This window comes from Nomia melanderi, chromosome 1, assembly GCF_051020985.1.
Source record: "Nomia melanderi isolate GNS246 chromosome 1, iyNomMela1, whole genome shotgun sequence".
NCBI classification, from domain to species: Eukaryota; Metazoa; Arthropoda; class Insecta; order Hymenoptera; family Halictidae; genus Nomia; species Nomia melanderi.
Window position 1 is genome coordinate 19,055,183 of NC_134999.1, and position 10,051 is coordinate 19,065,233.

At 34.6% G+C, this 10,051-nt stretch overlaps 2 protein-coding genes across 7 annotated transcripts; one reads left to right on the forward strand and one right to left on the reverse strand.

Moving 5' to 3' along the window:
- Positions 1 to 45: 45 nt before the first annotated feature.
- On the reverse strand, positions 46 to 5,259 carry LOC116433952 (condensin-2 complex subunit G2). 6 transcript variants are annotated; one of them, XM_076370137.1, is made up of 15 exons: positions 5,110 to 5,259; positions 4,448 to 4,582; positions 4,099 to 4,362; positions 3,838 to 4,005; positions 3,460 to 3,762; positions 3,220 to 3,393; positions 2,800 to 3,126; positions 2,409 to 2,715; positions 2,157 to 2,344; positions 1,860 to 2,099; positions 1,455 to 1,786; positions 1,022 to 1,376; positions 655 to 948; positions 441 to 580; positions 46 to 371 (listed from the first exon to the last, which is right to left on the reverse strand). In XM_076370137.1, the coding sequence occupies exons 2-15, from the start codon at positions 4,517 to 4,519 to the stop codon at positions 320 to 322; spliced, it is 3,216 nt and encodes a 1,071-aa protein (XP_076226252.1). In that variant the 5' UTR covers positions 4,520 to 4,582; positions 5,110 to 5,259; the 3' UTR covers positions 46 to 319. The 6 variants fall into 6 exon arrangements, with proteins under 6 accessions (XP_076226252.1, XP_076226255.1, XP_076226249.1 ...); XM_076370140.1 differs by lacking the exon at positions 5,110 to 5,259 and adding an exon at positions 4,985 to 5,107; XM_076370134.1 differs by lacking the exon at positions 5,110 to 5,259 and adding an exon at positions 4,788 to 4,934 and having other exon boundaries at positions 47 to 371; positions 655 to 897.
- A 509-nt stretch (positions 5,260 to 5,768) lies between these two features.
- Positions 5,769 to 9,051, forward strand: Mad1 (Mitotic arrest-deficient 1). The gene is made up of 4 exons (XM_076370155.1): positions 5,769 to 6,476; positions 6,558 to 7,936; positions 8,091 to 8,392; positions 8,454 to 9,051. The coding sequence occupies exons 2-4, from the start codon at positions 6,558 to 6,560 to the stop codon at positions 8,804 to 8,806; spliced, it is 2,034 nt and encodes a 677-aa protein (XP_076226270.1). The 5' UTR covers positions 5,769 to 6,476; the 3' UTR covers positions 8,807 to 9,051.
- Positions 9,052 to 10,051: the final 1,000 nt, after the last annotated feature.

Sequence of the window (10,051 nt, forward strand, 5' to 3'; positions counted from 1 at the left end):
AAACAAAATATATATTTATATAAATTTAGGAATAATCTGTAGAATCTTTATTTTACCGACTATATACATTAGTCCCGTTTGTATTTGTCAGTTGCATAACTTTTGTACTTTTTGTTTTTTATACAAAAATATTCTTTAATAACATGTAAAAATATATAACTAAATATATTTTTCTTTTTATCGTGGAGAGTAAGTAAATAACATAAAAATTTTTTAGCTCTGATTGCACGAAATTTGTTTTGTACTTAAAGTACATTTTTTTTTAAATGAATAATATATCCTGATGTGTTATAGTTCTGTTCAGTGTGGCATCAGTGAATTACTTCTGCAATATCGCATCGATGGCTATGATTATTGCACTTTGTATGGATCTAAAAAGGTAAGGTTGTTCATTCTGAGTATATAGTTACTAGGAGTATCAAATATAAAATTGAATGTACCTGTCGAAAGGGGTATCATAAGATTGATCTTGGTTGTGTACTTTGAATGCCAAAGTAATATTTTTAAGTCTATTGCTAAGTGCCTTGTCTGGCAACTTAGACATTTTATACATTATTACTAGCGCCGAAAGTGTGTCGATCTGAAACATAACATTGCATATAGTAAATTATGTACATATGGTACTACACATTTCACAGAACATAACATACACACTTTTGTATAACTTGTTATTGTTTTTGTTAGCACTTGAACACTCAGTGTTTGGTATTTTTTTGTATTTAAGATGATTTTTAATATCTTCTTCGCCAAATAAGGAAAGGATGTAATTAAAATATCTTCCTCTTTAACAAACGTATTTTGGAGCACGCAAGTCATTTCTGTGCTTATACTGCTGATCGCGGTGTTAAACAGAATGGTAATATAGGGGAGACACATCTTTTCGTCGTTAAAGGTACTCTTAATAATACAAAAATATTTTTTTGTCAGTTCATGCATTACTTTTAAATTCTGAAACAGTTGATACATGAAATAATTCAATGCAGGGATCATCTATTCGGTTTGCACTCATTTAAACACTTACATCTGTGTGTTTGGCTAAAACGTCTTCGTTATACCTAGTCAAGGTAACCATCGTGACGCATACGAAATTCGGTACAATGATATCTAATAAATTCGGTTCGTTATTGTCGAAAGCCATTTTACCAAAATCTAATAATTTCAATATTGCATCGAATGCGTTGTTCAAGAAAACAACACCTCCCACAGGAGACAAACAACTACAATATAAAAGTACTATATCACAACATAACTTTGGGGTACTGTTATATTCTTTTATCAGCAGATTCGAGGTATCGAGAGTACATTTTATTAAATCTATACAAATTTCTCGGCCTTCGATATCTACATCCAGATGCGGTATATGTGGTATTATTGACCTACGTTCAAAAATTTCACACACGTTAGAATATTCCAATATTATAAAGAAAATATACGCCTGATCTTTTTCTACGTACTTTTTGATCCACAACAGAATTTCCGAGAAATGTTCCGATGCGTCAAACACATCTCTCTTGTGCAACAACGAGACCATTGATAAATATTCTTTAAAAAACTTCACAACCAAGTCTTTGGATATTAGACTACTTATATTGCATTCATTGCTTAACATTTTTTCCGTAACAGTTCTCAACATGTGCAAAGTTTCCCAAAACTTAAGTACGTCTTGATGATACTTGTTCATTAAAACTGACTGATATTCAACGTGCAATAAGTGTTTCAATATACGCAGGCTCAACTCTAAGCCTTTCACGTTCACCGTAAAGACATCCTGTGAATCGCAAAAACCCTGAAGCACTAACTTATTAGTATCAATATATATATATATCATTCCTAATGTATTTCTTATGTATTACTCGTACCTGGTTGTTAGGTGTATTTATCTTTAGTGATTCTCCAAACAGATTAGTTAACGCGAGGAAAATCATTTGCCCCTTATTCCACTTTATGAAAACGTGTATAAGCGAGAGAAGTGTATCGTCGGAAGTATTTGTACTACATAATTGTTGCGCTAAGTTTTCCATTACCTCGATCTTATTGATAAAATATTTGGTTGGCATTAATGAAAATATGAATATAATTGAGTCGTTAACCGGGGTTTCCTGTAAAAGTTCACGCGATAAGAACTGCGAGTGAAAAATCGATTTTCAGAAGTTTACCTTAAAATATGAAGAAAATTCTGGTAAAACGTTTGCAATGGACTGCATGATTTTGATCTCTTTTTCACTGTAATTATTGTCATCTAAATTGCTCACATTTGCTACTAGTAACATAGCAATAACATCGATACATATTTGTATATCTCTGTAGCTATCCAGATCATCTTCTTCCCAATTATTCAGATTCTCTGTTAAGACGATAATACGTGTTAATTTAAATGCTGTGCATATTGCAATGACGTATGCTATTACCGGTTTCTTTATTTCCTTTATGGTTCAACTTAATTTTTTTCGTGCATCTTTTCCTCGATGTTTTCGAGATTTGAATACATTCCATTTCTTTCTTTATTTCGGACAACAGTCGTTCGATTATTTGTGCGAACATGCTCGAATCGATAACGGACTTAGAATGAAGGAAAAACCTCCTAATTGCTTTAATATTATTCATTCCTATATATATTATTTCTTCTGCTATTTTATCATTACTTGAACCGTTCGGACATATACGTAACCAAAGAAACTTTATTAATTCTTGGAGTAAAGATGTGTCTTGTGTTCTCTGAAAATGTTCGCGGAACTTAATATTTATGATTACTTATGTTGCTAAATAATTTTTTACGTGAATAAAGTATTTAATATACACCTCTATTTGATCGAGAACGTACGTCAGCGGTACAATATCCCAAAATGGTATGTCAAGTTGATTTTGGGCATGCCAAAGAAGTTTCATTAATGCTTCCACAACAGTCTTATCTTCATCGTAAATACTTTTCGCGAAATTTGGTAAAAAGTCTTTAAGTATTCTATGAGATCGATCCTTAATTAATATTTGTTTCAAACCAATAAAGACGTTTGCTCTGATTTCCGCATTATTAGCACATTTCGTGTAATGCAGTAAAACGTTTAACCAATTACGAATAATATTGTGTGGTACACAATTCCAATGCTTTTCTAATAGTCTCAAGAGACCCTAGCGATGGTTAGAATTGCAAAATATTAGTAAGTACATAGGAAGACTATAGTATCCTAAAATTTAATATGACACGGGCATAAGTTATCTTACAATCATGGTAACGTTGCGCACTTCGTGATCAGTGTCATTTAAAAGATCATTTATTGTCTTATAAAATGTTTGAAGGAAAAATCTATTTCTATCTTTCGCCGCACATGTATACTGCGCAATACTTGTTATAAATAGAATCTCCACTGCATTGCATTTAATGTAAGAACCGGGTGCCTGTGAAATAATTTCGTTTATTGTTTACCGATGATTGCATGTATGCGTATTATGTTTCATTAATACCTTCAAATGTTTCCAGAGTAAAGGTTTGCACTGGTTATGAATCATTGTTCTTGCTGCTTTATTTTTATGTTCATGAATGGCAGCAAGAAATAAAAGCAGGTTTTTACCAAGCTTCCTTTGTCCTATAGAATCTCTATAAGCACGAAAACAATGAAAAATGATATTTTGGAAACAATTCTCCACAATGAATTTTCTTAACTTCACTGTCGCGTTTTGCCATGCAGACACATATAAATTTGCATAACCAGTGATGTAACTATCTTTTACATTTTGTAAAACAACCTTTATATTATTGTGAATTCCCTGAAATAATTATATTGTTAATTTATTTTCTCTTTTCCAAAGAAAGGAAAGTTACTGTAGAATTATAGTTTGTACCAATATGTACTGTTCCCCCAGAGTAAACAAATGTAATATCAATAGTCGACCTTCTTCGAGTGACATCACAGTGTTTTCTCGTACAAGTTTAAGCAATTGCTGCACATCTTCTGTACATTTTAGTAGTGTAATAGCAGACCTTATCTCATACAAGCGTTTTACATGTTGCTAAAAACATAATCAATGACATATATTAAAATATATGTACATTACACACATCATCAGTAGAAATGTCATTTGCGTATATTAATATGTAAATACCAATGATGTCTTGCATCCTTGAATGAGATATTTAACTACATTTTTTACCACCTTTTCCCTCCATGTCATATCTAATTTCCACCAGTTTTCTAACAGGTAAGATATTTCATTTTTTGCCTGTTTATCATTTATATTGGGCAGCACATTGGAATGCAACAACATTACATTTTGTAGAAGTACATTAGGAATAAATATTCGTTGTACAATTGTTTCAAGTGCTATTGCAGTTATTGTACGTATTAGTTTAATCATGAGACTGTACTCCTAAAATAATGATTAAAAAAATATATTTAAGATACAACAAATTGTTAATACAGATTGTCAATTGTTTTCATACAGATGATCTTACTTTTGCATATTTACTCTGATTCTTTGATGTCTGAGTACATAATTTTTGAGCCTCTAGTAGCATGGTCTTCATGTGTTGCCATAGCTCGCAGAGTTCATCCTCTGATAATACAACAATGTTTTTCACATTGTTATTCTGAAATAAGAACTTATTGTCAATAATTTTCTTATTCTGTTATTAAAACATTGAAACAAACCATATTACTCGTTAATTTGATAGAAGGGTTATCTCAAAAACTGATAAATGTATGTGTATACAAGTATACGCATAAGGAATGTAGTATGAAATAAATATGTATTGGAACAGAAAACAAGTATATATTCTATTTATTGATAGATACCAGTTTCTCGCATATGATGCTACCATTCGGGCTTTTATTTTTTAAAATACGAAACAATACTTTATCTCTCGATAATGCACGGTGTTGCAACATTTTTTGTTAACATTAACACGGTTTTATTTGTTACTATTATACGGTGATTCGTCACGCATTTTAATAACAACTGAAAGAAAAAAAGTATACGAATTAAACCATACATTTTTGATAATTTTATTTTATCAGGCGATAAGGCATTAATATAAATGTCAAATGTTAGCAATTAAGCATGAAGAATAAGTGCACATGTTTACTGATGTACACACAACATTGGAAGAAAACGTACTGGAATGATGGTGTTTCACCTCTTGTATTTAAACATTATGGACAGTTATTATATTATAATAAGTATGTTTAATAGTGAATTATTAAACTTTCGTATGAAATTTATTACAAAACTTCAACTTTATAACAGAATTCTTCACTTTTATTTAATATTCTATGGAAGTCGCCATATTGATCTTTCGGCATCAAAACAATCATGACCCAGGCATGTTTTTAAAAGCTACTTTCGACTGAAAATACTTAACAGTACTTCACTTTTCATTCATCTATAATTATTTGTTGAGTCAGCAAACCGAATTAGATATGAATAACAATTTCTGTGAACCAAATATGTCATGTTACCGACCAAAAAGTAATCAATGTAAACGTTAACAATTTGTTGATCAATCATTATTTTAATAATTTAAAATTATTTATTGCATCCTTTTCAATCAATATTGCTCGTTAAAAATGGCAATTTTATTAATTAAAATCGTTATAATGGACATACAGAGATTTCTCAAAGTCTGTGGTTTATATCATATCAAAGCTTCAGCCTTTTGTTGTAGATGGCACCAGGGGTCCTTTTAATGATGTTTAGTGTTATAAATTTAAATATCATAAATTATAATATAACGGAAATTTAATGAATAATCTGATTCACCCGTTATTTCTGTTTCATTATCTTGAAGTATTATGTGTAATATGTCTATTTTTGCTATGAATTTCCTCTGAGTTTACATGTTTTATACAGTTGAATAAACCTAAAATTTGAAATAATTTGAGATTATTCTTCAATATATGCTTTCTTGTAGCTTAATAAAGCATATCTATATTAAAAAGAAGTAATTATTGTAACTCGATTAGTGTGTTTAAGGCGAGTATATCGCCGCCATTTTATTTTGTACTACAATAATTAGGTAACGTTTGAATGACGTTCTTCGACGTATTATGTTTTCATGCACATTACTTTCATGTAATCAATATATTGCAAAATATGTACCATTTTTTAAAAATGCTTTTATTATAATTACCCTAGATATAGTAGATTGTTAGTAACATCATGAGTCACCATAGAATAAGGAACTTAGTGGAATTGTAGTATAGAGATATCATGCCGTTATAAAATGTAGTCTTGGGATACGTCAATTACAGTAATGATATTTGCAAGTTTTAACTCGGAAAATTATAAGAAAAGTCTAAGAACAAAACACTGAATATTGTTTCCATAGTTGTACTTGTAATAATTTAAAAGTATAACAGTACAGTGCAGTACATACATTCTAACCACATGGTTGGATGTATGTTTATATACTTAAACTGCAATCAAGTCACTCGAGATTTTATATTTGAACACTTTCCTAACAGTACACTTGCATAGTTGTCAAGGTAAGTTTCACCATTAATGTTATATAGTTTTGTACATGTAAATAAGGAACAAAAAATAATATTTAGAATTGTTTACTTCAGATGGATGACAAAGATCCAACTAGTGTGATTAAAATGATTAAGGATTTAAGATCAGGATCCGAGGCCTATCGTAAAAGCAGTAGTAGCCTATCATTGCGATTGTCAGGAACTGCATTTCCCTCACTTACCGAACATGAGGGATGTACTATTTCACCTAAGAGACCAAGACTTGATGATTCAATTAATTCTACTTTGAATAGAAGTGAAACAGAAACTGTGCCAGGTAGTCCATGGGAATGGAGGAGACTAAAGGGTGAAGTTGTATCATTAAAAACAAGATTGTCCCATCAAGAAGCTGCAGTGCAGCAACTTCATAAAATACGTAGACAAATGGAAGAAGTTTTTGAGAAAGAGAAAAGTATTTTAGAGATGCAGATGGATCAAGAAAAACAAACTGTCAAACAGCTAGAAGTAAGACTAGATATTGCCCGCAGAACAATTCAAGATGCACGTGATGCACAGGCTATGGCAGAAAAAGAACTATTCCAAGTAAAAACAAGTTTGGAGCAGAAGACAATGGCATTAATGAATGAAAATGCCAAATTGATGGATGATTTCAAACACACTCCTAAACAAGAAAGTCCCACGGTGTTAAGAGATGTCATTGAATCATCAGATGTCCAATCAAAATTTGAGACAGCACAAACAAGAATAACACAATTGGAAGAAAGACTGAAAGAATATCAGACCAAACAGCAGGAATTAGAATTACAAAATGTTGAACTTCAAAGTATGAAAATAAAAATTGAGAGACTCGAATCTGAAAAGGCATTATGGGAGGAAGGAAAGATATTAACAGCAAGAGCAGCAAAAGCAAGCGAGCTTGAGAAAGAGCTCAGTGTAGCAAAGGATACTATCACCTCACTGAGGGAATCGGTTAGAGGGAAATTACTGTTAGAGGAGCAAATGGCTAATATAATGAAAAAACTAGAATATACAGAGAAAGTGGAACAGCAAGTAGCAACATTAGAAGCTAAAAATACGGAATTGTCGTTACGTTTGTCGGAATACGAATCGATTGGAATCAACGGCGGACCATCTCTCTTGAAACGCGAATTAAATCGTTTGCAACAAGCCGAATTGGTCTTAAAAGCGGAAGAGGGCCAGTTGAAGTCACGTTTGGACGCCACATTACGAGAAAACCAGAATCTAACGAAAAGTTACGAGGATGCTAAAAAATTGGCCACAGATATAACAGTTTCGAAAGAGAAATTAAGTAGACTAGCGAGCAGGTTGCAAAAGAAAATGGTTTTCTTGACGAGGGAGCGGGATAGTTATAGACAGCAACTGGATTTATACGAGAAGGAAATTAGCGTAGATGGCAACAATGCGATAACCGAAAGAATTCCAGCTTTGGAACGCACTATAGACGCTTATAGGTATTTTAATTACAATACAGAAGTCACATTTTTCTAGTGCTTTTTTAAATAATATTTCAAAATCATGGTTCCTAGCGTTCCTGTTAGGGATGTAACTCTAGTAACAGCACTAATCACTGTTACCAATTTATATAAAGGGTGTTCATAATTGTAGGGAATTAGTTGCGAAACTAGAGTCTAATCTCGAGGCAGTAGAGGGTTACAACCAAGTGGACGAATGTGCTAAACTACGAAAGGAAGTCGATCGATTGAAAGGTGAATTAGAGCACCGGGCATTGAAGGGTGATTTCAATTGCGATGCAAAGGTGTTGCACTTCACGATGAATCCTGCCGCCATTGCCGAGAAACAGGCGGAAGAGAAACAGATGGCGCTGATACGCGAGGTGGAAGAACTCAGGGCGAAATTAGCGCAAGGGGGTGCCAACACAACAGCGGCATCTTCCCTGCAAGCACAGGGTAATTACTTTTTTCACATAATATTTTATGGACGCTTTATTCGCAAAGTTTTTATATTTAGAAATAGCGGAGCTCAAGCAGACCCACGAAATAAAGATAGCCCGTTTGAAGGACGCCTTCAAGGCGTCGTCTCAGGAATACCGACAAGCATGTTATCAGCTGTTCGGGTGGAGGGTGGATAGAACGAAAGAAGGCCGTTACAAATTGTCTAGTCAGTACGCAGAGTCCCCGGAAGATTTCCTCTTCTTCCACATTGGGGAGGAAGGCGTGGACCTGTTGGAGACTGCTTTCTCGGCAACGTTAGGGTCTTTGGTGGAGCAATACTTGCAACGACAACACAGCGTCCCCATGTTTCTAAATGCTGTGCAATCGGACTTGTTCAATCAACAAACTATGACGAATATGCTGAGCTAACCATCCGAAACGAAGAAAAGTATTTTTATTGTTAATATCCATTCCTTTGATTAACGAATGTACGGGTAAGAGTTGTGATGCTCCGTAGGCGATCAGTAGAAGCTAAGTATAAAGAAGAGATTTGCCCGCAGCATCGTGTATTTTCGAATCATAACACTGAAAAGCTTATTTCATCGTTCACGAACTCGTTTATTTTCTAAGCTTCCTCCCTTGTCTGTGGTAATCAATAAACTGCCATATCGTTCTTCGTCTAGGTTGCTTTTACTCTTCTTCCTCCTACTTGATAATTCCAATTCCAAGTTATATTGTTCATTACCGTGTATACAGGGCGAGCAGTCATAGCGACCTAATTTCACGTCGCTGCACAGACAATGCCGATTTGTTACGCCCTCCGTTCCACATTAGTTGCTCCCTCCGAATCAAACGCCGACTATGTTCAACGGCGCGAGGCTAATCCAGGAACTGCACTATCGTTACTCGCTTTACTTATTACGGAAACCAGAGGAACAGCGAGCGAAATTATTTGTAATAACGCGGTTACGATGCGTTCCGGTATAACCGTTAACGCGCCTCCGGTATCTCGTTAACGGTACAACGCGATTCCCTTCGGTAGTCGGTCGATTTTTTCGAGTTTTAATGAGGTTTCGCGGAAGTTCAAGGTACGCGGAGCTAAATATACAGCTCGCACGTATACGCGAGTTCGGTGATCTCGACGGCCCCTGCTAAGACAATAGCGGTCACCGTCCGACTGCTATTAAGCAATTGATACTGCTGGAACTAACTTGTCGGTCTGACCATTGCGGGAATCCACCACTTAACGCAGGAAATAGTATCGCCGTTCCCTGTAACTTGGGGATTTCCCGGTGAACTTTAGTCCGCCGACCGCGCTTTGGATAGGTCCGACGCAAGATAGACGGCGTTAATCTCGCGTCCAATTTCATCAGCACACGGAAACTCCAAACTCCTGCGAAAGAATCGCTTTGTTAACGTGCACGGACTCGACGGTATATTTCCCTGCCCCCTTTCCTCTAGCTCCTCGAGAATTTACTTCATTTTCCTTGAATTATTGTTTACCCTATGAACATCCGCATCCGCTTTCAAGACGCTGCCGAGAGAGAGGAATTTGTTTAATCAAAGATGCTTCGAACGTACTCGGGATTTTCGGATGAATATCAAGAGATTATCCTCGGAATGATCGAGTGTTTCCCGTGGAGAGCACGGTATACCCTACTGTTTTTGAAACGA